Source organism: Fusarium mangiferae (genome assembly GCF_900044065.1).
Source record: "Fusarium mangiferae strain MRC7560 genome assembly, contig: FMAN_scaffold007, whole genome shotgun sequence".
NCBI classification, from domain to species: Eukaryota; Fungi; Ascomycota; class Sordariomycetes; order Hypocreales; family Nectriaceae; genus Fusarium; species Fusarium mangiferae.
In genome coordinates, this window is record NW_024573927.1 from 1,610,628 (window position 1) to 1,638,603 (window position 27,976).

General features: G+C 48.0%; 9 protein-coding genes and 2 non-coding genes across 11 annotated transcripts; 8 read left to right on the forward strand and 3 right to left on the reverse strand.

The window, feature by feature from the left end:
- Positions 1-124: 124 nt before the first annotated feature.
- FMAN_13703 (uncharacterized protein) lies at positions 125-2,047 on the reverse strand (the record flags this gene model as incomplete). Its single annotated transcript, XM_041833203.1, has 1 exon — positions 125-2,047. The coding sequence occupies one exon, from the start codon at positions 2,045-2,047 to the stop codon at positions 125-127; it is 1,923 nt and encodes a 640-aa protein (XP_041683590.1).
- A 543-nt stretch (positions 2,048-2,590) lies between these two features.
- FMAN_13704 (uncharacterized protein) lies at positions 2,591-5,500 on the forward strand (the record flags this gene model as incomplete). The annotated part of the gene is made up of 7 exons (XM_041833204.1): positions 2,591-3,196; positions 3,263-3,928; positions 3,982-4,363; positions 4,419-4,604; positions 4,659-4,691; positions 4,741-4,944; positions 5,001-5,500. The coding sequence occupies 7 exons, from the start codon at positions 2,591-2,593 to the stop codon at positions 5,498-5,500; spliced, it is 2,577 nt and encodes an 858-aa protein (XP_041683591.1).
- Positions 5,501-5,843: 343 nt separating this feature from the next.
- On the forward strand, positions 5,844-5,925 carry tRNA. The gene is given in 2 exon segments: positions 5,844-5,880; positions 5,891-5,925. It is a non-coding gene; the product is annotated as a tRNA-His (tRNA).
- A 655-nt stretch (positions 5,926-6,580) lies between these two features.
- On the forward strand, positions 6,581-6,662 carry tRNA. Its single transcript is given in 2 exon segments — positions 6,581-6,616; positions 6,628-6,662. It is a non-coding gene; the product is annotated as a tRNA-Gly (tRNA).
- A 403-nt stretch (positions 6,663-7,065) lies between these two features.
- Positions 7,066-8,844, forward strand: FMAN_13705 (uncharacterized protein; the record flags this gene model as incomplete). Its single annotated transcript, XM_041833205.1, has 1 exon — positions 7,066-8,844. One exon carries the CDS (start codon positions 7,066-7,068, stop codon positions 8,842-8,844), a length of 1,779 nt encoding a protein of 592 aa, XP_041683592.1.
- Positions 8,845-9,518: 674 nt separating this feature from the next.
- On the forward strand, positions 9,519-10,578 carry FMAN_13706 (uncharacterized protein; the record flags this gene model as incomplete). Its single annotated transcript, XM_041833206.1, has 5 exons — positions 9,519-9,557; positions 9,602-10,039; positions 10,089-10,309; positions 10,357-10,503; positions 10,557-10,578. The coding sequence occupies 5 exons, from the start codon at positions 9,519-9,521 to the stop codon at positions 10,576-10,578; spliced, it is 867 nt and encodes a 288-aa protein (XP_041683593.1).
- A 1,426-nt stretch (positions 10,579-12,004) lies between these two features.
- FMAN_13707 (uncharacterized protein) lies at positions 12,005-14,246 on the forward strand (the record flags this gene model as incomplete). Its single annotated transcript, XM_041833207.1, has 21 exons — positions 12,005-12,102; positions 12,430-12,444; positions 12,504-12,525; positions 12,608-12,631; positions 12,684-12,713; positions 12,774-12,785; positions 12,844-12,891; positions 12,950-13,039; positions 13,132-13,143; positions 13,211-13,231; positions 13,296-13,316; positions 13,368-13,388; positions 13,444-13,464; positions 13,549-13,611; positions 13,669-13,689; positions 13,751-13,771; positions 13,822-13,869; positions 13,916-13,936; positions 13,994-14,023; positions 14,069-14,110; positions 14,181-14,246. The coding sequence occupies 21 exons, from the start codon at positions 12,005-12,007 to the stop codon at positions 14,244-14,246; spliced, it is 747 nt and encodes a 248-aa protein (XP_041683594.1).
- A 1,817-nt stretch (positions 14,247-16,063) lies between these two features.
- FMAN_13708 (uncharacterized protein) lies at positions 16,064-17,396 on the reverse strand (the record flags this gene model as incomplete). The annotated part of the gene is made up of 2 exons (XM_041833209.1): positions 16,064-16,968; positions 17,021-17,396. 2 exons carry the CDS (start codon positions 17,394-17,396, stop codon positions 16,064-16,066), a joined length of 1,281 nt encoding a protein of 426 aa, XP_041683595.1.
- A 2,086-nt stretch (positions 17,397-19,482) lies between these two features.
- On the forward strand, positions 19,483-20,283 carry FMAN_13709 (uncharacterized protein; the record flags this gene model as incomplete). Its single annotated transcript, XM_041833210.1, has 1 exon — positions 19,483-20,283. The coding sequence occupies one exon, from the start codon at positions 19,483-19,485 to the stop codon at positions 20,281-20,283; it is 801 nt and encodes a 266-aa protein (XP_041683596.1).
- Positions 20,284-23,860: 3,577 nt separating this feature from the next.
- Positions 23,861-24,179, forward strand: FMAN_13710 (uncharacterized protein; the record flags this gene model as incomplete). Its single annotated transcript, XM_041833211.1, has 2 exons — positions 23,861-23,942; positions 24,001-24,179. The coding sequence occupies 2 exons, from the start codon at positions 23,861-23,863 to the stop codon at positions 24,177-24,179; spliced, it is 261 nt and encodes an 86-aa protein (XP_041683597.1).
- A 361-nt stretch (positions 24,180-24,540) lies between these two features.
- Positions 24,541-25,972, reverse strand: FMAN_13711 (putative neutral amino acid permease; the record flags this gene model as incomplete). Its single annotated transcript, XM_041833212.1, has 2 exons — positions 24,541-24,597; positions 24,650-25,972. The coding sequence occupies 2 exons, from the start codon at positions 25,970-25,972 to the stop codon at positions 24,541-24,543; spliced, it is 1,380 nt and encodes a 459-aa protein (XP_041683598.1).
- Between the last annotated feature and the right edge of the window lie 2,004 nt (positions 25,973-27,976).

Sequence of the window (27,976 nt, forward strand, 5' to 3'; positions counted from 1 at the left end):
TTTACCTAAGTCTTTCTGCAGTTTAGAGTAAAGTACATCAATTTATTGCTCGAGTCTTGATCCTCTTTAAAAAGTGGCAACAATTCTACAGTCCGTATAACATTGGGTTCTCTCCTCATAAATCTCATTCCAATCTTCCACCAACCTCCATCGACGTAGGCTCGGTTGTTTCCAGGTCAAATTCAATCTTATCAAGTAATTGCAGCTCTACAGCCTGCGCCAGACCATCTACGTAACCCTCCGTAGTGAAGCAGATTTTGGTTCTGAACATCAACTCGCTTGTATTCGGTGCGGTAGGAATCCCTGAGAGCTGGCTCCCGCCATTCAGGCGACACAGTGATGCTATAGTGCTTAGAAAATCTCTGGTGTAGGCTTGGTCGGACCGATCCTCCAATACTTGAAGTTTGTCTATGAAGGCATGCACCAATCTCGGGCCTAGCTCACGCACATCGCGGATCAGCTGGAGCGTCTCGCCCGCATCTAAGGCCCCTTTTGCAAGGGCAGCAAATCGTGCAGGACATAGGTCTGCTCGGGAATAACCCCTTTCTGGGATTAGCTGGACGAGTTGCATGATAATGGAAGCCATGAACGCCTCAAGGCCGGCTCTCGTGGGCATCCCCAAGGCATCATGATCTGTGAACGTGCAAAAGTAGGCGACAAAGGGGATGTTATGGGTCCGTGCCAGCGCTGTCAAAGATACAGCCGTCATAGAATTTTGGCTAGGTCGTGAGACGTCATAAGGGCCCTGAATCCAGAAATTGGTGGTGCTCAGATCTCGCAGCCAGGTTTGCAAGCGATGATGAACCTGTCTATCGAGCTGGAGAAGCGATGCTTGCTTGGAAGCCTCTGTTAGATGTTCAACTTGATCCTTCCATTGAGTGGTAAATATGGCTAGCTCGGCCTGGATCTCTGCGCGGTTGTACCTGTAATGCGCTTGTGAGCCGAGAGGAACCTCCAGTTCTGGGGTTTGCGGTCTAATTTGATCATCAACCGCCACATCCGAGCGTCCTTCTACTGTTCCCTCAATCATTGTTGTGATCAAAGTTGTCTGGGGTCTATCCAGAATGAAGATTTGTTGTTGTTCTAGTAATTGTTGAAGCGACTCGCCGAGGAACAGTCTTTGCTCGTTCAGTTGGTTTGGCAAGCGATACAAGAGTTCCTTTTGGCTCTGAATCACCATTTCCAAACTCTCATTGGTTCGGTGTCGGAAGTCGAGGTTGACGTGGCGTTCCATACGGCGTTCGATGACCAACATTCGTTCTTTCTTCGAAGTGAAGAGCCTGTTGAATGCGCCATCATCGAAGCTAGTGAGGAAACGTTTCCAGCCAGACTTAGACCATTTATTGAAGACCTCCGTGAAGAACTCAAATACAATCACGTAGAGTTCTTGAATATACTGCCGAAGTGATGGAATATTTCCATGCTCCATCATTTGCCGGTTCCAGAAATCAATATCATGGCACAGATCGTCGAGGGTATCTGCTACCCCCTCAGCGATTTTCTGGTGGTTGATGGTCGCCTGAGCGATGGCCGACAGGGACCCCGTCAGTAGAGTGACATATTTATCATCTTTGGGGATAATGGATAGCAGTGAGCTGTGGTCGTGGCAGGTCTCGCAAAGGCCGTGAAATTTAGACTTGAGCTTTCCCAGCTTACTTTCGTCACGATCCCCCTGCCATGTGGCTGAAGCTTTGCTGACTGCGGCCACGAGGTAATTGATATCTGGCCGGTCGCGTCCTTCGAGTTGCATCTGCTGGTCTTTGGGGAGGTCGCGTCGGAATTTGTCCCATGCTGCATACAGCCTCCGACTTTGTTCAAATAGAACAGCTTCTTCGTCTGGAACACAGTCATTGGCTAGTTCCCTTCCCTCCAGTAAAAGTTGGTCCCATTCATCTCGCGCCGACCTCGATCGTTCTCGATTTCTGTCAAACGCCACCTTCGCCGCCAGGGCTCGACCGAGGGGTTCTTCCGGTGTGGAATTCACAACATCATCGCTGAATCGTCGGGTGATTCCCTTACTGGGCTCACCTTTCTTGAGTCTATTCATGACCTAGAAAATTTGATGGTGAACGAAAGTCTAATCTCCTTCTTCTCCAAATGATGTACATCAGCCTCATCAAGCACTGTTGGCTAGCTGCTGACAGGGTCTAATCTGCACATCAAGCGTTGATTCGTCCTGTTTCCTAACCCCTGCCACCCCCTCTTGATTCTTTTTTTTCGCAATGACTGCTTTCTTCTCAGTATAACTCAGTCATCATGGTGAACAGGGTTGTGGAGTCGCGCTATTACGCCTGCGATAGCTGTTTTCCTTCATCCCTCCCTCAGACAAGACATGGACCAGCTACGTGGTGTCCAATTCTCTTGAGTCTTCGTAGGCTGAGTCGCCCCCTCTTGCTGACGTGTCATGTAAGCACACTACATGATGGTGGGGTGGGCCTGTTCTCTACATCCATTTTCATTGTCTGTCCCCCTCAGCCGCTCTGTTGCTGATATCAGCGCAAGAGCATCAGTCTAGCATTCACTAACCCTGTTGATCCTTTTTTCGCTCTCTGGGATATAACTCAATTTCTACGGTCAAACCTCATCAAAAATGACACCAACAGTTAGGTCTAATACGGACGTCACGGAAAAGTCTGTCAGTCCGTCTTCAGCGGCCTCGGGCCGCCCAATTGACGTTCAACGCTCGCGACAATACCTTGCTTCCCCATACGTCAATGATCGTGGTGATAACTGGGACATGAGATTGGGATATGATGATTCTGAGAGAGAAGCTGTCCCTCGTAGTGGGATGAAAAGAGACCTTGTGATTGATCTGCCCAAGCTCCGACAGCTTAAGGACTCAGATGCAGTGTATCCACCTTCCGAGCCGGCCATTATTTGGAACGCCAAAGTCTACCAGATCCTAGGAGAGCCTCGTGGTGATGACATCCGCTTACAGCGACCTGACCTGATCTACGTCGATGATCGGCCTATAGAGTTTTCTATTGGCCTTCCTCCTACGAAGGCACCAGCTGAGACAGACGATGATGTGCCAGAGCCCGAGGCGTGGACAGGACCCGTCATAACCATCGAAACCTTTGTCGAGGCAGAAATTGATCAGTATAAGCTATTGAGACTGAAAAGGCTCCCGGAAAGAGTGACTTCGTCTTGTCTTGATCTACTGAATCCAAAGCATGTCTCCCGGCGACATCTGGTGGTATAATCCCCATACCTTGTTGAAGGCCTTAGTGAACTCGTTCAATATTATCCGTCATTCCATCAGATGTTATTAGATGACTCAAAAAGGGGAGAGCTGAGGATTGAGGAGCCTTTTGCCGTCCTATTCCACCATTTTGATGCCATCGCAGCTATGGCTAATGGAAGTACCAGGACAACGGAGTACAATACCGAGGGTCAAGGTATTGGTCAACAGAATCACTTGACGGTACTCCATGCAAAGCATTTGATGGAGTTCCTCGAGCCAATTTACACTGACTCCATCTTGACCTGTCAAAAGCACCTTTCCAACTCCGTCCCGCAGGTTGAGTTTGGCATGATCTGGTATCTCCTCAAACCTGGGATAGATGTGTATGTACAGATTGAAGGATCAACTCATGCTGCAGTTGTGCGGAGCGTCATGCGGACTGATGTCTCTGTGTCTAAGCTTTGGGGAGCTGGGAGTGACGGGTCGTGGCTGGTCGACCTCTGGCGGCTTGAGAGTGATGGCTCCAGGCTCGGAAAGGGCTTTTTCTCCGTAACTATCTCCCCTTACTCTGGACTCCGAGATGTCACTAGACTTCAAGTGTGTCCAGTTTCAATTTGGGATGCACATGACGGTGGCGAGCGACGTGAGAGAATTTTACGACGAGCTGCGATCTTCTTCAAGGCGCTTCAACGTGGCAATCTCCTAGTAGACTACAAGGGCCCGATTCAAGAAACCGCCCAATATGTAAGATATGGATTAGCCGATAAATGCTTCAATTGTCACTGACGCATCCATAGTACACAGGAAAGGTAGTTATCGACCATCGAAGAGGGCAAGCCGAGTCCAACATCTCCCGACCCCTTTCCCTCCCGGTCAATGAGTATTCAGATCGGTTCAGGGAGTACGATCGAATTCTCATCAACAACGATAGGTCTTTCTACACCACACAAGGTACTCAGAACCGTCCCGCAGATCAAAAGTCTAGACCCGCCAAAAGCGACGACGCCGTAGTGAACCAGGAGCGATTGCAGGTATGGCTCGACGATGTACCCGAACATCTTTCCCCGAAGGCTTTTCGAGCAGAGGCTGGTGATTCCGTTGTTCAACAGCTCACCGAGCATCAACTCCTTCTGCTATGCCCAGACGTTCTGGCATATGGACTAAGACGCAAGCACTGGAGTAAGCTCATATATTTCTCTTGAATATTTTCGCAGCGACACTGATTTTATTCTAGTGCTGATCTCTCTTGACTACGTTCAAGAGTCTGTGCCATCCGATGAAAGTATCTCAAATCTGATTATCGCCCAGGATGAGTTGAGGACAATCCAGGCTCTCTCGAATCGCCAGAATAGTGAGATAAGGCACTGGACAGCGGATTTCATTGAGGGGAAGGGATCAGGGCAAATCATCCTGCTACACGGTATCTCTCCTCAGTAGCAAATTATGTTGTTCCCAACTGACAGTCTCGTTCTAGGTCCTCCTGGAGTCGGCAAAACTTACACTGTCGGTACGTCAGTGGTGACTGACCAGAGTGAGCACTCGCTAACGAAACGAAGAAGCTATTTCTGAGTGGCTACATCGGCCACTCCTTGCTCTCACAGTGGCTGATATCGGCACAGTCGAGACGCTCGTGGAAGGCGAGCTTATGAAGTGGTTTGATCTTGCTGAGGCCTGGAACGCAGTTCTTCTTGTCGATGAAGCCGACATCTTCCTCGAACGACGGCAAAATCGAGACCTCGCCCGAAACGGACTTGTATCAGGTAAGCTGCTGCTCGAACCTTTCTCTCACGGAAGCGAGGTAACATTTCATCCACAGCCTTCCTCCGACGAATGGAATACTTCAAAGGTCTTCTGTTCCTGACCACGAACCGCGTCGGACAGATTGACGACGCTTTCATCTCACGAGTCCACGTCGCAATCGGATACCAGGCTCTCGATGAAGAAACCAGGCGAAAGGTCTGGAGCGGCTTTTTCCGTAAGCTGGTGCGCGAACGCGCTGGCAAGGTACAGATCGCACCAGACGCGAAGAAATGGGTTCTTGACACCGCTGGCGAGACGAACCTCAACGGGAGAGACATTCGCAACGCATTACAGACAGCCATCACGCTGGCAGAGTTTGAAAGCGAAGAGGACCCGGACTATGATGCTGCACTGGTGACAGTTGTCACCAAAGCCCATTTCCAGAAGGTTTTGGAAATGTGTAATCGGTTCCGCAGTTATGTGACGAGCATTAGGAGGGAGGATGAGATGAAGCGTGCTCAAGGGCGTGGTGATCGGAATGATTATGGCAACGGATTTGATAGCAGGATGTGCTGATTACTTGTCACTACCGATGCAACACAATATTGGCTCAACGTTGGTGAGTTCTCAGAAGCCTGTCTCTGCACCTTCGGAAAGGTACCATGAAAACCTGAAGAGAAGACGTTTGATGGTAAGGAAAGGTTATAAAGTGCTGGTGCTGGTGTTGGAAAGCGGAACCGGATCTACCTCTCCAGCCGTGTATTGTTCGAGGACGGCAAAGATCGAGTGCATGCGAATAGAGACGAGCAAGGAACATCGTCACAACGAGTGTTGTCATGTTTGGCCTTGAATGGAGCTGTGGGTCGTGGAGGATCAAGTTGCAGAATTAGTGGCGGGGGACCCATCAACAACCAGCAAAGCCGTCATCGTATAGGGGTCAGTACATCAGTTTGTGGCTATTGAAAGCACTGAAAACGCAAGTTCGAGTCTTGCTGACGGCAAACCTCTTCTTTTTGCTTCTCGTCGCCTGAAATGGCTTCGCGTCAAGTCCATGCTGACTTTTTGTGTTTGCCCAGAAATGCCTCATCGTCAGACCCCAGCCTGTGATAAATTGATTGCCCAACACATACTCCGTACCACAATAGCTGATTGAGTGTTTGGCCAATCTTGTATCGCGTATCTTATTTGCTTGATGGGCTGCGTCTCTTATCGTTCTAGTTTACGCATTTGTTCAATTAATATGCCGTTGCTCTTTGGCCCGCAGCTGGTAGAGAATTGGTTTTGCTATCTCTCAATTCAGTAACATGTATCCTTAGCGACATGGAGGACAAGATGATTCACTTTGATCGCAACATATAATCGGAATGACTGTTGTAGATAAAGAATTTTATTATGGTGCCGGGTAAGTGGCGATTTGTCTGACCTCAATACAAATCTCAGGTCAAAGACTCAATTAAACTAGAAAAACAAGTGTGGAAGTCAGAGCAATCTTCGAGTTTCTTATAAATTGCATCTTTATCCTTTCCAACAGATGATCTTCTATGACTATTCGGACATGAGATACGAATGATAGTGTTGCATTACAGCTTCGTATCAGCTGCAGCCGCTGTCGCCTCCAAGAATCCCAACTTCGCCAACTCGAAACAAGTCAGCTAAGCGTAATTGGTTTAGTGGTAAAATTCTCCGTTGCCATTCGAGCAGCGTCGGGGAGCCCAGGGTTCGATTCCCTGATTACGCATTTCTTTTGCTGGTGCTGTATCTTTTTGCAACTTGTTGTAACTGGCGACATCTTCCCATGTTCAGTCCAATGTTTTGAACTTTATTGGCGACGCGTTGCAAAGTCTAAACTGTCGCCTGGCAGCTTACCCTACAAGAGTAAATTGCGTTGTGGCTACTGCGGCGCAACTCTCTTGTGGCGCCGCTACCATAAGGGGCTAGACCGTTTGTAGATCTTACCTCACTTTAGTCATCGTGAACATGGATCGTATCAAGGACACTCTGTACGACTTCAGCCTCCCTTGATTCACCTCGTCATTTCAAACCTTCACACAACAATTCCCCCTCATCACGCGCCAACTGAAGCCACTCTCATTGCGCACGCATGAATGCTTCCAATCGCTAGATCACGACAATCCGTCAGCATGGGCGGGCAACAGCCGGATCTGCTGCCTCGCTCCGAGCACGAAGATAAGCCCTCATCCTCAGCCCCAGCCTCGCGCTTCAACAGAGACAAGATCAGATGCCTCGACGGCTTGCGCGGAATCGCATGTCTTCTTGTCTTCAATTACCATTTCTTCTGGCCATGGACACCTGCTATCATGTTAGGCTATGGCGCGTTCCCTCCGCGTGCGCCTGAGCCGTATTGGGGATTGCAGTCATTACCAATTATTTGCCTGTTGCATCGTGGACGTGCTATGGTTGCCATTTTCTTCGCCATCTCTGGTTATGTTATTTGCCGCCATATTCTCCGCTTGATCCATGAGCGCAAGCTTGATACTGCTTATCAGAAGCTTGCCTCATCTGTTTTCCGACGTGTCTTTCGCCTCTACATTCCTCCCACCATCAGCATGTTCCTTGTCGCTGTGCTAGCTCAAATCGGTGTCTTCAAGTCTGAGTTCGCCATTTACAAGGGTCCTGACTCTCATTACATCAATGCGACAATTACTCATGCCGATTTGGCTGAGGGTAACTTCTGTGCTAATGGCACCGCTGTGAGAGGAGCTACAGGTATCGCGAATTACTTGGGAATAGAAACCACCGCGTATCTGCGCAATACCACTGGGTATCCTGAAGGAAACACTACAGAATGGACAGACATGCTCCTCTGTGTCAATCACACAACGCGATCGTATGGACCGTCTCAACTCTACACCTTGGAATCCGAGTATGAGGCCCAGTTTCCCAAGAACGACACCAACTCCACCAAGCCTGTTAAGGACACCACTGGTATGGAACGACTCGCAGCTCTCAGCTACCTCGATGACGAAGACGATCTGGATCTCACCTTCGGTAATGCCACCAATGCCACCAACCCACTGAACCTTACTTGGGTTCAGATGGGAGGCTCATGGGAAGAGCATCCCTTCATCCACCCGAACTTGACATACGCGATGAAGAACTTTACCAGATCCTACGCCGAGTGGGCCAATCCGTTCAACTTCGGCCACTACCATACACGCTATGACCCGCATACCTTCACAATTCCGATGGAGTTCCGTGGCTCGATGGTCATCTACATTTTCCTCCTCGGCACAGCTGCTATCAAGGCCAAATGGCGCACAAGAATCGGCTGCTTCCTCTCTGCGTACAGTCTCTTCATCGGACGATGGGACATGGCGACTTTCTTGGGCGGTATGTTGCTGTCAGAGCATGATGTTCGACGTTCATCAGATCTGCCACCATCGGCTACGGGCGCGAAGGGTCGCGGAGGCGACTTCCAGCGGACGACAAAGGGAACGGCGTTGAGATGGGCTGGTATCGTCTTGGCGTTGTATTTCTTGTCATATCCTGACTCTGGTGCTGAGTACACACCCGGTTTCGCTTACCTTTCGACTTGGGTACCCAAGTACTACACACCACTGTCTGGATGGATGTTCTACGAGGCGATGGGCGCCGTGCTCCTTGTTGCGTGCATCCTGCGAAGTCCGGTGCTCGTTCGCCTGCTTGAAAGCCGCCTCCCGCAGTATCTCGGCAAGGTCAGCTTCTCATTGTATCTCGTCCACGGACCTGTGTTGCATAGCTTGGGCTTTTGGATTATGCCGAGACTGTTCGACAGCTTCGGAAAGACGGGCGGATACGCGATCGGCTGGGTGGTCCTGTTGACCATCACCTTTTACTTGACGGATCTGTGGAACAAAAAGATTGATGGTTGGAGTGTGACGGTTGGAAGAAGAGTGGAGAAGATGCTTTCAGAGGACTGAGCTTAGGTGACGTTACTGTGAAGTTTGGTGGTCAACAAAAGAGGGGACGTACGATGGGAATGAAAGGACAATCGAGCGATTGACGGCGGTGGCATGTAGAGTACTGCATTTATGCATTTTGCATCTGGAGAATGTTTTCTTGGGTTTCATATCAGTTCAAAAATGTGAATAACAAACTTTTGAAGCATATAACTCGAACGTGACCGTTGAGCAGTCGGATGTCGCACCGCCTTTGAAGGTTCGAAGTTAATCCAGCCCCCGGTTTCGGCAACGGCTGAAGCGCAAGAAAATTCTCAAGCCCGGTAGCTGAGAATTTTCTAATCCGCCTTGGATATGAGGCTGTGGAATCCGGCGCCAATGGGCGTAGAGGACAGAGCAATTCTGCATGCCGTGTCACCGCACCTTCGTGTGACAAGCGGTATCATCGCAGAGAGACAATTAGCAACTTGCTACGAGAAACTAGCAATGAAGCTGAAGAATTGCTTCTTTTTTGTTTTTGGAATATTCTTGGCCCAAGTTCGGGATTCTCGCGATGCGACGTCGTTATTCTTACGTCACCCCCACTGAGGGACCCAGCGATGTCGGCCCCGTCAATCTCTTATCAGATCGCAATGTCCTGACATCATCACCATCTCAGATTCTCGCTTCCTTCACCAACCAAGAGTTCTGCAAAAATGGCGTCTCAGCCCTCACTTCTCGCTGCCACGGCCAAGGTACGATCCATCCAAACGCGCAATGCGCTCGCTAACATTCGCAGCTCAACAATGGCCTCATCATCCCCCGCATCCAACTCGGCCTCTACATGATGTCCACCAAAGAAGCCACCGATGCAGTTCGCCAGGGCCTTCTCACCGGCTACCGCGGTTTTGACTGCGCGCAGATGTACCAAAATGAGCGCCAAGCTGGCAAAGCCATCAGCGACTTTCTCGCCAGTGGTGAAAACACGGTGGGTCTAAAGCGCGAGGATATTTGGTACACCTCCAAGCTCGCCAGCTGCGACGAGTCGTATGATGCTGTGCGACGATCTGTCAAGAAATCTGTTGAGGCTTCGGGATTGGGATACATTGACTTGTTCCTCCTTCATAGTCCATATGGTGGAAAGACAGCCAGACTTACGAGCTGGAAGGCGCTGGAGGATGCTGTTGATGCGGGCGAGATTCGTGCTGCTGGTGTGAGCAACTTTGGCTCCGCTCATGTGAGTTTCATGTCCCCTGCTGCGCGGTGAAGATACTGACACTCTCAAGATCGAGGAACTAATGGCTTCCAACCCTCGTATCCCTCCCGTGATTAACCAGATCGAAGTTCACCCTTTCAACACCCAAGAAGGAATCCGCGCCACTTGCGCCAAACATAACATCGCCATCGAGGCCTACGCTCCTCTCGCTCGTGCCGAGCGCATGGATCACCCTGCCATTGTCAACATGGCCAAGAAGTACTCCGTCACACCTGCTCAAATATTTGTCAAGTATGGCTTCCAACCTGTACCGCGTTTTGTGTACTGACGTTGTCTAGGTGGGGGCTTCAACATGACTTCATCACTCTCCCCAAGAGTACCAAGCAGAAGCGTATGATCGAGAACGCAAGCGTTGATGGGTTTGAGATCTCGGAGGCTGATATGAAGGAACTGGATGGTTTGGATGAGCATTTGGTCACAGATTGGTGAGTAACCTCATCTTCGAAATTACTTGAGTTGAAGACTAACAACTGTGCAGGGACCCAACTGACGCGCCCTGAGTTCTCTTCAACGGGACCCTTCCATATTTACATATATACCGGCAATTTTTACATAGGGGTAATCGTCATGTTGTGAGATCGAAATAGAAGTTTCCGCTCTCTTTCGTTTTGGCCCTGGTTATTGAACTGAGTGACTGGGGTTTGGCAAAGTACGAACAAACGGGCAACAAAACAACTGGCCAACCCCCAGTGGTCACGAAGCAGCAAGGATACATGGAGATGTAGCAGTCTGTCGAAGGAAGTCTAAATTCAATTTGGATTCCGCCTGATAAACCAACGTGACCAGATCTCATCCGATGGGCGACCACTGCTAATAATACCCAACCAATCTAACCTGACTTTTGCAAACACACGACCTTTCTCACTGCCTTTCATTATCATATGTCTGCATCCGGAGTCAAGAACAACCCGCTGAAGCAGTATGATGTCGTTGGGTTAAGTAGGTACTCGTCTTCGAGGTGGTGGCGTGAGGGGCGGTCGGGGTCGCCGCTGGAGGGACTGTGTTGACGAGGGGAGGCTACGAGAGGTGGCTATCCAAGTCTGTTAGTAAGTCTTGGTACTTTCTAGACGATATTCCACTCACAGGGACGGCCGGGCCACTCTAACGGCAGTCTTCTTCTCGTCTTCATTCCATACCGGTATTAGCAACCTAACATGGGACATCGGTCCTCTCTGAGGTGAATATGAAGAGGCCTCATAGAGCAAGGATTGGATACTTGTGGGCTTGGTTGATTAGACATGGTGTTTGCCGACGGCTTGATCGGCTACGGCATGTTGACCGTTGTGCTTCTTGCACGTGCAACAGAGAATTCGGTTGCTTTCTCTAAACGTGTTGGCGTTATGCATGTCGCCGAGAGATCTTCGATATGAAGAGATGATAAATGTGGCGATGGAGATGTTACAGGAGAAGAGGAGAAAGGTGGATGAGGGCAGTCTCGACAACAGTGATCAAAATATCCCGTGAGCACGGACCAACTGGACGAATCCCAGCTCCAGGTGTGATGCATCGTCGAGGTTCAACATTTCAAGCCACCTCTTCCATTCTCGGCGATGGAAAGAAGTTTGAAGTCATCTCTATCCTTAGCTAAAAAGGTTCTTAGGTAAGTTTATGGTAGTTTTGTAAAACTTGGGATAATTTAGTGTAGTTGAGTATGTTAGGATTCACACTATATCATAATATGTGATTAACTCAGTGCCTTTTTGTCAAGTCTTGCTTCAACCATACCAAGGAAAAAGGACAAAACTTGCAACTTGAAGTAGAGAAAAAGAATGAAAGACAACCGAATCAAGCTTGTTGTGTATCCAGATGAAAAGTGACGAAGACCTCTGAGAGATTTTGCAGTTGAATGCCTCGACCCCGACTCGAACTCTGTCCCATATTGTAAGAAACGGGAACCAGTGTGCAGCTATTGTGGTTTCTGATAAGATGGTCCGTGCGAACGCGTTGATTTCACGAAATACTGTGAAGCTCTTCTCTGCTCTTCTTTCCTCCTCCTACAACATCGCCGCCACCGTCTTCCGCCGGTAAGTACCCTTTTCCTGGGACATTTCGCCTCGAAATGCCCAAGCCATTCGTATTACGTTACTGACTAGTGTGAGCAGCGTACGTATCTAATGAAAATCGTCCCCCCCTTTTCCCAAAGTGTGGCCGCTGACGTGTAGTTCTTCGCGATAGGTGTTTTTTTATCAACAAGCTGTGAGTTGATTTGGCGTTGGGAAGAGATTAAAAGCCTGCTAACATTCTTGCCTGTGGTAGCTCAATTTCCTTCCCGAATCTGTGAGTCCCTCCCCTCGATCGACGTCCAACTCCTCGGAGTCCCTCAGAAGTGTTCAAGCTGACTCTTCTCCTAGCCGAACAACCACCAAGTAGGTTTGAATCCAAACTGATAAGCCGTTGACATTCTGGGTTCCTTACATAGCGATAGCATGGCCGGCAGAAAGAACTCCGTAAGTATTCAACTGTCCACTCCCAGCCTCTCTACACATGCTTGAGAGTACCACCATATGTCAGCTGCTAACGCAAGTCCAGAACAACTCCGGAAAGAAGGCTGCTGTAGGAAATATCATTCACCAGGTTCACGGACAATATGCTAATGACACTTCAGAAGCCCAAGACAACCCCCGTCGCGGGGAAAGTAAGTACTTTTCCGTCACCTCCTCAAATTCTTAATGCTGACCAGAATTACTTTTTATAGAAGCGCAAGGCAGTATGTTGTCCCACCCTACAGTCGAAGTATAGTTGAAAGCGCACCTGACATTTTGAAGGACGACCAGACCACCGACGCCCCGGCCCCGGCCCCTGTGGCCAAACGTGTGAGTTGAAGAAGTTGTTATCTAGATGGTACCAAGCATTGCTGATAAGTTACGGTAGCCCCTCCCCTTCGCCGATGGCCCTTCGGCTGAGGCCCCCTCTGCGTCCCCCCGGGCCTTTTGGCCTGGGCTCCCTGAGCCCAAGCGCTTTGTAAGTAACCTTCCATGCTCCTCGATTATGTTGGCGACACGTCTTCAGTTTAAGTTGAGAATGCAGTGGCAAACCTTTCTAATAATTCGCAGCCCGAACGCAAAGTCAGTATCACGAGCCTGTCCCATCACTGTACTAATATTGATCGTTGGTCACTAAATGTCTTTTTAGAACTACGACACCAATGTCGCCGTAAGTCTCACGCAACTCCCGATATGTGTCGAAGGGGAAGTCACTGACGGTTCTTATAACTCAGCACATGGAAGCCAAGGTCGCGGTAAGAGACCCAGAGGATGCTGTATGAAAACATGGCTGACAGAGAAAATAGTACAAGCGAGCTCGGCTCGATGTAAGGCTTCCTGCAAACCGTTTATTGATAGGCATCTGACAGTAGACTTTCATAGTTCAACACGGATGACCTCAAGGTATGTTCAAATCAAATACTGAAGGCTGCCTTGCTTCAGAAGCCGCATTTGAGTGTAAGAGAACAACACTGACAAGAGTTATAGTGGTGCCACCGTGAGCGGGCGCGCCTTTCGGAGCGCATCGAGTTAGTCACCAAGTTGTGCCGAGTAAGTACCATCACCACACTCTGTAATACCGATTAGATACATTGACATACTATATAGGACGACGCCGATTCTATCAACGTAAGTACATTCAGCCTCTTGCCCAAAATACTAGCCTAACTAATTTTTTTCTGTTACTCAGACCATGAGCAACGAACTTGCGGTGTGTAACATATTCATACACATTTCGAATGAACCGCTGACAAGTTTTAGACACTCAAGGAACAAGGTGCCGAGGAGGCTTTCGGTGTCTCCTCCGAGGTAAGTTGAGACCCTGGTATAAGCAACACATATTGACAATACTCAGAATTTCCTTCAGGAGAGCCTCGTAAGTGATAGACTCCCAGTATACTTGCTGATCGTGGTTGACTTGATGGACTCATAGAACAAGAAGCGTGAGGAGAGCGCTGCCGCTGTAAGTATGTTCCTGCCAGACAGGTGTATTATACTGACATTAAAGAAGGGCGGTGCTGAGGCCGAGGGCGTCACGCCCACCTCCGAAGTGAGTAGCTGCATGACTGGCTTTAGAATGACGAAGACTGACATCCTTCTAGTAAACCTTCTCTATCAAGTACGAATTGACCCGGTGCTCTTCTCTTGAATCCATGCTCACATGTCTCAAGCGAGGCAAGCACTAGTACTGATACCACTACCGCATTTGACAACCCAATTTAGGACTGATTCTAGCTTTCTAGTCACTCAGAATCCCGTACGTGAGTCAGACACTATGCCTAATGGTCATGAACTCATTGCTAACCTTCTTCCAGTAGTTTTTTTAGCAACAAAAATGAGTAAGATTCTTGGACCGGAACAGTTTTCTGTTCGGTAGCTAATCTCGGTCCAGATCAATGAGCGCCACGGGGGCACCGCCCCGCGCGCAATGGGGAAACCTCAGGTAGCCTGATGCCCAGTGACATGCTGTGAACTCACAAAACAGGTCGTGCCGTAATCGCAATCAGTTTGCAGACTTAAGTGGATTTGATGGCTGAAACGGTCAATTCCATGGTAAGTACGATTTGTCCTTGGTTGTGGCTTGACTAACCAAGTTTATTAGGCTACCGGTTCATCTTGCAAGTGCGATCTCCCTCCTCATTTATCCGTATCAACAACTCTACAACGGTCGGTTTGCCCCCCTTCCTTTGAATGGTCTTGTATCAAATGCTAACGGTAGTCTTGCTGTGTCATTCCTGACGAACGGATCACGAACTGGCGCTCGCGTGTAAGAGTACGTTGCGAGCAGGGGTCAAGGACAAACATGGGGGCTGTCAAGGTGAGGGCTCATCACTACATCTTGTGACGATCATGGGCTAACAGGCTTTAGATGTGGAAACGATTTTAATTGTGAATCGTGGATGCGTAGATACGCGGTAATGCCAGATTGGCAAGACTCTTCTAGCGATCAAGGCCGTGGAGGGCTTTGTCTCAATAGGTCATCTGACCGCCTCGACTCGTCAATACGGTACTACAGTCATATAACCAAGCCCTTTTCGCCATCTTCGAAGTTCACATCGGCGGATGATCTGCAAGACGACACTTGGTATTATTTTTGGGCGGTGCGGGTTTACTGGCGGAAAGAAGCGGACGTCAGGTGTGGGTTCAGTGGTAGGAAATAGACAGGATTTGAAGTTGTCAGGTGGAAGCTCATTATTCCGAATTGGGAGAGATTAAATCGACGGAAACTCCTATTGAGTTTGGAGGATGGAGATTAAGTCTGATTGTGATGTTTTGTTGGCGGGCACATGTCTTGCAACCAATCGTGGCCCGTCGTCCCATTGAGAGGTGAAATTATATGGAGAGCTATGTCCCAATTGTCAGCACATCGTTTCTACTACCGCCAATCTGTCGCCAGTGATTCTACTGTAACTCGAATGGAGTGCCATCCCTTATACCAACACGACCATGGGGGCCCTTCCTTATTGAATGACATATTTGATAAGCGATTCATGATGCGCGCTTGTTTCAGATCTGTGGTGGACTTCAGACCCTTATTGTAATGCTTCGGTCGTGATAGAAATGGTGGGCCTCCTGAGTGAGGGGCAGTGTATACGAGACTTTTGCGAGCGCGTTCATGCGAAAACGATGGTGGGGTGGCTAGTTAGCTCTCCATTGGATGAGAATTGCCTCGGGGTACGGGGAACTTGCAACTGACCTTCATTGTCTTAGAATGCGTCTCTACATTGGCTCTGGTAATCAACAGGTTCCCAGGCGGCACCACGTGGAGGTTGTAGAGTCCGACTTCTCCGCCCGCCAGCACCTCTCCCTTCCAAACCAGGAGAGAGGGCCAGCCCCAAAAGTCTTTTCTGCACAAGATGACAATGGGGTTTAATGCTATAGGTACAAGACCATTTCAACCGGATCTTGCTAGTCAGCCAAGATCCTACAGACCCGGCTCCTTTGTTGGACGCTCAGGTACGCGTTGAACCGAATGAACGGAGCATTCCGAAGTCAAGCACGTCTAGATTCGGAGACCATCAAGCTGGACATCCGGTTCTTCTGTGCTACCCACAGACTGGACGAAAGCATTGAAGCTACTGACCGACGCACCAGCCACGGTATCGTCGTCATCGTCCTTTCCAAGCAGGTCAGGGTTGCCTGCACCACCACAGAGAGCTAACATCTTGATAGCAGCATACTGCAAATCAACCATTGCCTTGAAAGCTCCCACAACTTTCTGCGGTCTCCAGACGTAAACTCTGTACCCCGTTGTAAGTGGTTCCCCATTATCGAGAAAGGCCTTTACAAATCCAGGAGCCCGTTGATGATGGTCTCCAGGGAACGTGGAAGGGGTGGTAGGGTCGTCGGCCTGGGTGGCATGATGGTGTCGAAGCGCATCTTGAATGCCATCCCAATGCGCGGTTACACCTTTTCGATCATGATAGCTGAAGGTAGTTATGGGCATCCAGTGAAACTCCAGCTCAATCCTGGCATCCTCACCATATTGTACAGACTTGATGTACTCGAACGCAAAGTAACCTCTTCCCCACCAGTCGTGCAACTGAGGGCTCAGACAAAGCATGTTCCAGTGCTTATCAGAGTAACCTCTGCCATGGGGATGGGGGTTGGCGATTACGTTCCTCCATCGATCGTGAAACTCCTGTCCAAACATTACACCGATGGCGTCAATGTAGGATTTGGTCTTCTCAGCGTTGGCTTTGGAGGAATTGAAGGAAAACGGAACGATGTGGCAGACATGTGGGTGAGCCGTCTTTGTTACGATGCACATGCCATCATCGTACTTGTGGCATTCCTCCCTTTCCGGCTTGCTGCGTGACTTTCGGGTTATCGAAGAGTTGTCTGCTTGCCCATCTTCCTGCTGGACGTCGCCTGAATTACCTCCTTCTGGCGCATTTTGTTGTACAACTGAGAACTCGTTAACAGGATGAAACTGAAGAAGTCCGGTATTACTACTTACAGTGCCTTTGAAAGTTAAAGACATTATCGAGAGCATTCAGCAGGACTTGAGGCGGTCTTCCATGTGACAGTAATCCGCGGGGGCCAATCATCTCAGGGCACGCCATCATAATGGCAACAGCATGGCGATGTTGTAATTCGAAGTTCGGGTGAAGCGTTCGAATCATGACCCGAATATCCGACATGAGCTTCCGCCTTTCCTGTGCTTTGTTTGGAGTAAATTGAAGCCAAGGACCGGGCACCTCGAAAGGCTGCTCTCGGTGAGTTCCCACCACATCCTTCAAGCGTTTGTAAGCGCGGTCACTGACAACACCCTGGAAGCGTTCGTCAATCAGGGCTTTGAGCTCCTCGCGCCGCTGTGCATTCTTGGCATCCATGATGTTTTGATAAGAGCGTAATTATCAGAAATGTGGTGAAATGAATGCAAATGTGGTGAAATGAATGCTGTGAGAAGGAGAAGAAAAGAAAATATTCTTACGAAAAGGAATTTTCACAGCAGGAGCTCACCTCCCAGGAGTGTCGTGCAGTCAGGGGTATTTTTGGAGGGAGGTAGATGTTTGCCAGCTGTCAACAGCTGCGCAAGGCTAGTAGGCTTTTAATATGTACAAAAGTTTAAGTTGACAGGATGCTAAAGCCTACCAGTCAAACTCATAGCTGCAGTGGTTCTCAAACTCAAATTCTTTTGGCGTTTACAACTAGTGTAAGTATTCGAGCGCCCATGAGCTTGTTTGGATATCTTATGTATGCATACCCGGACCTTAAAGGTTTGAAAGCAGGGTTTTGGTCTTGAAATATCTGTTGACTGTAAACTTTCAAGTTATCGGTCCTACAGACGTTCAACATAGATGTCAAGACGGAGCGTTATAGTGCGGAATGTGTTGTGTACTCTCACGAGGCGTGGCGATGCAAAATTGGCCTCATAATGTATCCCCTATCCCCGATCCTGAAGGCAATTACTATTCATGCATTCCATTTTTACACGAATCGCAACTGCTTCAACCATGGTATCTAGGGACTGAAAGGTGGGAAGCGATCAGATCCAGTGTAACAAGCTCAGCGCAAAGGTTATTATTGTGACTATACTATGCGGGACCTCTCAGAACGAAAAGATGCGGTTCCAACTTTGGTGCTGTGTGTGTGTGTTCTTACAAGCTTCCTTGGCCCTTTCACTTCTGTATTAAAGGCTCAAAACAGTATTATAGAAGAAAGAAAACAGATTTGGAGCTTACATAACCGTCTTTATAGATGGAGAGACGAATATGGCAGATGATTTTACGACTGTGAAAGTTGTATAGAGGAGAGGATCGAAGCGAGGGGGTAACCAGAACAAACCTCTACTTATGTATTCGTCCTTACGGGAAGTCTCGAAAGCACACTGGCGCATTTGATCAGTTTTTTACATATTACTTGTCAATCTCCAATACCAGAGGACCTGCCGTTTATCGTAACCTCGATGTTGTTGTGAGAAGGTCAAGGGTGTTTTTACGACGAACGACGACACAAGAGAGGATGCCAACAGGCACGAGAAGAGGGTCCGGCCGATTGAGTATCTTTATAGACCTATTCTGGGTACTATTACCAAGTATCTCTCACTTTGACTCTTCTGGAAAATCGCTTAGGCCAGCTCTTTTCTCAAATTGCGTGGCAAGTCTGTCGGAAAGTCCTTGGGTCGGATCAACCTGACCGTGCGTATTGATTGGTACCTAAAGCTTATGTCTCAACAAGACATATAAGGCCAACATACCTGAAAAACCCAATTAGCTTCAAGCTTTTTGGAAGGCTGGCCGTGCGTGTCTTAGCTTGATTTATCCAAGGCTAATTAAATTGGCGAGCACTTAACGAAACTAACTCGACCTTCTTAAGGTTTTTTAAAACCTTATTTATTAGCTCACTTTGGTGCGAAGCTGGTCGTCACGTAGAAATTGGTTACTTATTATGGTATCATGTCTAAAATGTTCGCTGGATGTGTCATTTGCAGCTGAGGCTTGTGGCTGAGAGCTTGAATCAGCAGACAGAACTTAGCTGGTCGTCACCAAGTTAAATATCGAGATTGGGCTTCAGTTATGGGTTTAACTCGGAGTCAGTTATGCAAGAATTGCCGGGCTGAATTGTGTGACAACAGTGGAGCCTACAAATCACAGCGTAAAGTTCAACCTTATGCTCTCCTCAGGGAGCAAGAAAACATGAGACCTTGATATCGGGTGTCTAAATAAACTCAGCAAAATTATGCTAAATCTTAGGCTAAGTTACCTAACTCTTTTTATCATTTAGGGTCAAGGTCTCGAGTTTTCTTTCCTCCCCTAAGCTCTGTACCTAGATACTGTAGGCAGCAATCAGCTGGGGTATAAAAGAACGCCGCCCCCCACCCTTGACCCCCAAATCTCGACCAAGAATCTCCACTCAAACATCGATTACCACGTTCGATCAACTATTCATACCCAACACCAGTTTTGAATCCTCAAAATGGATCCCTTCGGACGCCTCCCTTTAGAAATTCGGGAAACTATCATATCGCATTTATATTTCGATTCTGATTTCTGGTACCTTATCCGTGCATCTCCCGTTTTCTGGCACCAATTCCAGACAAGCAAATTATTAAGAGCTTGGGACACCCTTCGAAAGGAGCTGGGCTATCACATGTTTCGGCAAGTCTTGTTGCTTGTACAGTACCCGAAGATTAAGGAATCTATTCCAGAGCACGAAAAAGAGGATGTTTGGATGATGCCTGAGATCGACTTGCCGGACCCACTGTGTACGCCACAGCAACATTTGATCTTCGAGATGTATGACAGGTACCAAGGAATGCTCAACTGCTTTGCGTTGGGCCCTGAATTGGTGCCTCTATATAGGGGTAAATACCCCGACGTCTACAATGGTATGTTCAGCGATTACCTCGTCCGATATTTCGGGGAACACGGGGAAAACCTTCCTGCCGTGATGCCGCCGATTGATATGGTTGGAATGGGATTCCGGATATTCTATTTTCTCCTTGCCATCGAGATGATGGAGCAATATCCATCAGCCTTCATGACAAGCTTAGGAGAGCCTCCGAAACAACGATCTATCAAAGAACAGCGTTCTCATAAGCTTGTTGAGTGCTGGTTAAGGAACGTTCCAGGAGCAGTTCTAAGTGATTTCTGGAGATCGCTTGGACTACCTGAGAATTGTGGAGAAGAACAGGATGGTTATGATAATGAGGAGCAGGAAGAAGAGGAGGAGGAGGAACAGAAAGAAGCAGAAGAGATGGTTTTTATCCAATGCTAGTTTCGCTGTTAAAAGCAAGTACGCCTAACGTTTTGACTTGGAGTTTCTAGTTAGAGATCTCAAGATAGCATCGCTTTTCTAAAAGGCTCGAGACTATTAAGAGAATGAGTCAACACACATCAACTTCAATGATAATCTGAAACAAAGATCTATAAGAGAAAAGTGTTTTCTGAGGCTCTAGGGTTAGTCATAGGTGAAATGAGCAATAGACGATATGGCCAGAATTGGTGATTTGACGGGGAGGACTGGGTGTGCTTTATGATGATCTTGACTCAAATTATTTGAAAATCTCGACGCTACTGATCTACTGCCCTTGACCCGATCTGAATTAATTAATGATGACTTAGAAGTTGGGACTACGGGTTGTTTATAAACAAGTGCACTCTGATATGATAATTGTGTGCTCTGCTGTGTTATGAATGTTGTTATGGTAGATCTACTATTTGCAGTTAAGTTGTATGGCCAGCACACAGAACTTGTAATAAAAGCACTTCTAAAAGGTTCATCTCACGGAAAAACTCTATCTTCATGTGCTGGGGTCTTCTGGCCCTTGGGACCATACAGTTGGCTGATTATTGTCAAGGTTCTCATATGCAAGGTTCGACTTTGATGGTCGAATAGTAGTCTGGGCTCGGGAAACCAATAGAAATCCTGTCACTATATCAAGCTTTTCTAGGCTACTCAATGTCTGTCTCATGAAACCATATGATTAGGCTTTGAGAGGATAGTCATCTATCAAGGTAAATTCACGACCAATTTATAAATAGTTCTCTTGTCTCTTACAATTCGCGTCAAACTTGATTCTTTACATTTTGGCCTTGCTCCTCCTCAGCCCAAGATGGCACCCTCCACCACCACCATGAAGGATATTTCCGCCAAAGACCCCCTTTTTCGCCTCCCTTCCAATGTCCGAAAAAATATCATAACACGCCTTGATTTAGGCATATGGTACGGCAGTCTTTGTGAAGCTTCGGTAGCTATGAAGCAGGAGCGGGATACAAACAAGTTAATAATTTGTTGGGAATCTGTCTTTTGCAAATTTTGTTCCTGGTTTTATCCCTGGCTTCATCTAGCCGCTTATTTGCGCTGTCGTCTTTCTAACGGCCACTTATCGATACGAGATGCGAAGGAGTATTGCAACCAGGGCTATCGCGACGTCCAGCTCGTTGATCCCTTGTTTTCGACAAAACCTGAAATAGTGTACGATATGGATGCACTTCATGGACATTTAGGAGTCTACTTGAGCCAAGGCCCTGAAATCGTCCGCAAATTTGTCGAAACACATGCAGATCGAGATGTCGCCCACCTCATCTTGAAGGCGTACGGAAAGTATGGGGAGAGATATCCAAAGACATATCCCTTGACTGCAGGGGAGTATGGCCATGTAACGGCCTTTCTCATCCTTGTCGACATAATGGATGTTCTGGCGCTCTCTGGTCCTACCAATTCGACAACAGTGTACAGTCATCAAAGGTATTTCTCAATATACAGTCCTCAAAGTTATTTCAGCAGAGGAAATGAAATTGCCGTGGGATTTGCATCGTGGCTGGCCCAGCAAATTCAACAATCAGTACAGGAAGAGGAAGACTTGAGAAGATGGAGAGGAGAAAATCTCCAAAATTGGCAACAATTGACAAAAGCAGAAGTAGGTGGCGGGATGCTTGGTCACGGATCGGATCAGGCAACAGAGGAGAAGGGAGAGGAAGGGTGGGTGTTTGTTTAATCATAACTTACTTAGACACCGAAATTCGCCTAATGCATTTGCTCTGCCAGTCACTCAATCAAGATCCCACCAGGTGTATAGCCTCCTTGTCTATCCAGAGCTACGAGTATAAAGGCTTCATTATAAGAAAGTGTCTGACTGGACCCGCAGAGCATCACTTTGACTCTGGTGAGTGATAGGTATGACAAGCCGTTAAGGTTAAACTTCAGGCAGTATAGACTTGTAATTGGAAAACGGATATTCCCACGATATAAAGTTCTTGGAAGCGAAAATATAAATAAATCCCATGTGGGAAAAGTTCCTTGTTCCAAACTCTTCATTTTCAGGCTCGCAAAATCGCAAGCCCAGCATGTCCCAGAGCGAGCTCGTGTCTCAGGGCGTCGGGGACCCTTTCCAACACCTCGCTTCCGAGATACGAGAAATGATTGTCACCTATCTTGATTGCTACGAAAACTTCGACAGTCTGTGTCTAGCTTCACCTATCATGAGAAAGGAACGGCGGACAAGTAAACTGCTGTTAACATCAGAATACCTAGAACAAAACTTCGGCGGCACACATGACGGCGCTTTCATCGAGGGTCATATTTACTTGTTACTTTCCAAAGATGGACTGTCCGACGAGCACTTCGCGCTCTGGAAGAAGAGGAAGCTTCCGCATCCGCTCTTTTCAAGCCGGATGGACATCGTGTTCCGAATGAACGCTCTATACCACCACATCATGGGCTGTTTCAACTTTGGCCCCAAAATTATCCCGTGGTTTATTAAAAGTTACCTTACAGTGTATTCGCTCACTACGCTGCTGCCGCATTCGGGAGGAATGGAGAAAGATTTCCGACATCACTGCATGGTGCAACAGACGCCAAGAAGGGGCAGGTCTTTTTCTTTTTGCTTGCGGTAAACATGGGGGGAAACCCATACATATGCGAGCACGAAGCTTCCCGTCGGCAGTACTGTGAGCAAGACATGGGATTAAAGGGACAGGAAATTGTCATTTGCAAGCCCAACTTTCCCATCTCGACTAAGGAAGGGGATAATGCGCGAAGTTTTATGCAGGACCTTATGTGCGACGCTTACAGAGTGGAGGTCCATGGAAGCAGAATTAAGTCTTTACTTGATCGGCGTCGATTTAGGAATGACGGAGTTCTAAGTTAAGTACCCCGCTTCGAACTGGCTTCTTCTGAGAGTCAACACAATCCAACAGCCCATCTTACCAAGCTCAACACGCGATACTGGAATCAGCCTAACGTCACGGAGCAAGAAAACAAGAGACTTTAGAAGAGGACGCTGAAATAAATTCAGTAAAGACTCCCCTAAACTTAGACTAAATTGTCTAAATCTGTTCATCATTTAGGATAAAGGTCTCAAGTATTCTTGCCTTCCCCTGCCTAAGCAGAAACATCCACATGATCAACCCGTACTCGACACTGCCGAGCCGAATCCAAACACCCCTTATTACAAATCATTTTAGCAACCAATCGTCTGATCCGTCTGACAAAGGAGGGTGACATGGTTTGAACCAACGCAACATCAGTCGTTGGATAATTGGTTGGTGTTGAGCTACCCCGCGTTTCTGACGTTGATGGCACAGCAAAGCAGTTGGTGATAGTTTATCTTATACCGGAATAGGCAATTCGCAACGTGCTCTAATGGAGAGCTGACAAACAATCTGTATCATCTCCTCAAGACGACGGTGGTCACGAGGTTGTGTGTTTGCTGTAACATAAGAAGCCGTTTCCCCTCTTTTGTGATTGTGAGGTCGTTTCTCCTCTATTTCATTTGTATTTCCTACTTTCTCACCATTTCAAACCCTCAAAATCTTTCAGGATAATAGACTGAACTAAAGATAAAGTCAGTATGGCACCCCAAACCCTTGCGGAGAAAGCCAAGGCCAAGCTCCAGGCTGTTCTAGAGGACCCCAACAGGAACGATTCATCGTGTACGTGCTCGCATCTGGATGCTTCTCTTTGATCACTCCTGACAAGTTGTTTCAATAGCCTATAAGCAGAGAGTAATGACCACCACAACTCCTGCGACCGGATCGGACTGGACCAACACCTGGGTCCGACGAAATAGTAACGACCGTCGGGCCAGTGTTGGAAGTGAAGGTTCAACTGGATCACCTGTTCGCCGCAGGTCAAGCTTCCAAGAGTGGCTATATCCTTCGGCTCGTTAATGATGTTTATGATACAAGTTTGCGTGGTACGTCATGATGCTGTGGTTTCTTTCATATATGTCCTCTACTGTTTAGGTCTGTAATATGCTTCAGAACTACGTCCCTTTTTCAGAAGGTTCGTTGGTATTTTATCACTTCCGGTGGGAACCAAATTGCACTTGATATCGGATGGGCTACGCGACAATGTTCTTTCTTTTGTCACGAGACAATTGATCATGACGATGGCTAAAGGTAATGAAATCACTGTATATATAGGAATTATTGGATTATTATATAACCAAGAATCGAGATTGTATTAATGTACATCATATATCTAAAAATGCATTTCGCTTTTGAACATCTATAGTCATACCAAATCAGTTTAGTTTGATCGGCAAGTGAAAGGAGCATGAGCAGAGCCATCGGAAGTAATGTCGATCTGGTAAAATGTTAGTTTGTTGTGTAGAAGTTCCATGGTAGAGGTGACTTACGATATCCTTAATGGTGGCATATGTGCCAGCACCAAGTGTAACAATTCCGATGACGAAGGCTAGGATGCTTCCCAAGCTCATCAACATGTTCTTCTTGGAAAACCACTTGCCCTCGCAGAGCAAGACAAACCACATAACACCGGGAATCCAGAAAGAGAAACCGGAGACGAAGAGAGCCGAAGCCAGAGAGAGCAAGTCGGAGAAAATGGGGATAGCCTCAGCGATGACCCAAGCGATGATGGTGAAGATGGTCACAAGGGTGATCCAGCTGACCCAACCCATGGGGGTGTTGACATATCGCAGAATTGAGTCCTTGAACATACGGCCATGAAGATATCGGAGGGCAACGGTAGAATTGATCGAACCGGAGATAAAGATGACGGGTAGCGCGACTCCAAAAGCGATCTTGGAAATAAGTGGTCCGGCGGAGAGCAGCGCGGGCGATTGCACCGAGGGTCCGATGAAAGCGTAGCAAAGGGCTCCAGTCAGAGTGTAGATCGCAATTTGGATGAAGCAGGAGGCGTAAATTGACTTCATGTAATCAGTTGGTGTGTGCATCTCGTCCATGAAGGAGAATTGACCAATTGCGAAACTGAAGGCGAAGATGATGTTGCTGACTGCGACGAATGCCTCGGCGAAGTTCAGGTCCTCCTTGGGCCACGCAGACCACTCAACGCCAGAGAGTCCACCAGCTGAATCGCTAGCCTGAATACCGGTAGCAATGACGGTGATACCAATGGCAGCAAGGATAGACACGAAATCGATATATCCAAGAATGGCGACTTCGGTGAAAGATGGGGGGATGGCGAGGATGAGAAGAATGATAGCCGAAACAGCGGAGAAGACGATGGAGCAGACGTGTCCACCGTTGATGTCGATGAGCGCAATGCTACCGGTCAAAGCATGCGAACCAACAACCATAACAAGCTCGAGAACAAGGGCAGCTCCGAAAATCTCGTAGCCAAAGCGACCGAGAAGAAGGCGTCCTGCATCAGCATAGTGCGCCACGTGGGGAAATTTCAGCTTGACCTGGCCGACGATGTAGCTGGTAAAGATGGAGACAAGACCGAGAGTGATTGTGAGGAAGACACCGGGGAACATGCCCAGCGTGTGATAGGCTGAAGGAAGACTGAGGGCGCCGAGGGCGATAGCCTCGACGATTGTGACGACGGCGAGACGCTTCCATCCCAGGCGGTGGAAGTGAGCATTTCCTTGAGTGGCGAGCTGCTTCTGCTGGGAGACTTGGATGTCATCCGCCGTCTCAGGATCATCCATCATGTTGGCGGGTTTGGCAGACTTGGCCTTGGGTGAGGTGGTGGCCATTGTGTCGTGAGTGAGTAGAGGAGTATGTTCGGTGGGAGGATGGGTAGAAGAGTGGCTACTCATATGACCAAGAAACGGTCTATGGGGATGACTGCCGCCTATAAGGTTAAGCTTTAGGCTGCGAGCACCAAGGTAGAAGAGTCGAGAAATGTACGGAATAGGTAACCGACGAACGATGGGGAGGGATGACGAGAGATCAAACAGGGCCTTCGGGGGAAGTGAGACAGGATAAAAGTATTTAAGAAGAACGAAAACAACCGGCTAGAAGAGCTTTGAGACGGGAAAAACGGCGCAAGGCGAGCCATGGCGCATGCTCGGTGTATCCGGGGTATCCACCTCCGAAAGATCGGACCCGGCACCATGTCGCGGTTAACGTGACGATTAGATAACAGCATCTTTCTCCAGGTTTTTATTCCATTTAAACTCGTAATTCATTCATGTCATGCCGACTCCGGAGTCAACGGTCCCTTGTACCATCTGATCTCAGAAACTCCATCGTTCCTGGTGAGAATTCCAGCTTCTGAGAAAAAAGGCCCGAAGGGAGTTGGCGAGCCGCGCTCGGAGTGGCGTACGAAAAACCCGTAAAAAGCTTCGAAAAGGAAGACGCTTGACCCAAAGTCGTAAGGTGGTGGAAAGAATCTGCCGGTTGTGGGTCTGTATGACATGAGACCCCCGATGTTATTTTTACGTGCATGAAACGTGTCATTGGTGAGAAATCCCGTGAGGCTCCGTCACCGAAAAGGCGCGTGTGGATATCATCACGTTATGATATCCTAACAATAACTCTCTACGCGTCGAGATCAAATCTCGACCGACCCGGACAACGAGATTACTCCGGGGCCCCAAACTCTGTTTCTAGTCAGCGAAAAACCTGTTCTCTACATTCAGAGATAACGCGAGAGGTGTTGTCTGTCTTGGTCGAGCTAACTGCCGTCTTGGCTTGCAGCAATCTCCACCGAAAAAATCTGGGGTGAAAAGCTCTTTTATACATCGAGTCAGCCTCATAAAATTCTGCATCAAATTTTACTCCACGACACCCTCATCTCCGCCATCAATCGCTTATCTGTGGGGTTATTCACCTCGTTGACTAATACGAATAATGAGTTTGCGTGAATTGTTCCGGGGTCTTGACCTGTACCCCGGAAACCGTCGTTGGCCTCAAACAATACATTCCGGTTTGACAGCGAGTTTACCCGCGCTGCACCCCGGAGACCAGGCATTATTCGGGATGGGGGACACGGGTTTAAGCTTGTTTGAACGGGCCGTACTGGAGGGTGACTGGAAGGGTAGTAGGGTAAGGCGACTTGAGACGATAGACGTGCTTTGACTGTTTTTTCCCTGCTGAAGGTTGTGCCGTACCCTAGAGGATGCTCCGTTGTCATTTTGCCAGAGAATTAGGGATGGCATTGAGGCTCATAGACTGTATCCCGGATAAGCTCTTGCCACATAATAATTTCTGGATATTGCATTGAATACTCTGTACCTTTTGGCTGTAATTGATGATCTTGTCGCTCCCGCCTCATATCCAACTACTCTTCGGACAGTTGCTCCACTCAGAAGTTGAACTTGTGTTGTACAGGTAGGCATAACCAATTTTATCTCTGTTCATTCGATTCCTCACTACAGCCTTCTCCATCTATCGGAAGGACTGCCCAAAATACCATTATTCTGAGTCTGCCGTGGTCAGTCAAGATATGTAACAAGATAAGAAAAAAGCCAGATAGAGTGCACGTCTCGGAGTTTTAAAATTCCCTGGTCATGTGTCCTAGCCACTATGCGCATATTGCCTTCCAAAGCCTGAAGTTTACTGGGATTTTTGGTGTGTTGGCTTAATATGTCTCGTTGAGATGTCACAAGCTCTAACTATCAATCAATCAACATGTCAGCAAATCCGCCACAGCTCCATGATCAACCTTACTCTTGGTCACAATATTGGAGCAATCTGGCTTTGGCTAACACGACAGCCAGATTGCTTCTGTACTTCTCGAGCTGCATTTTCTTCGC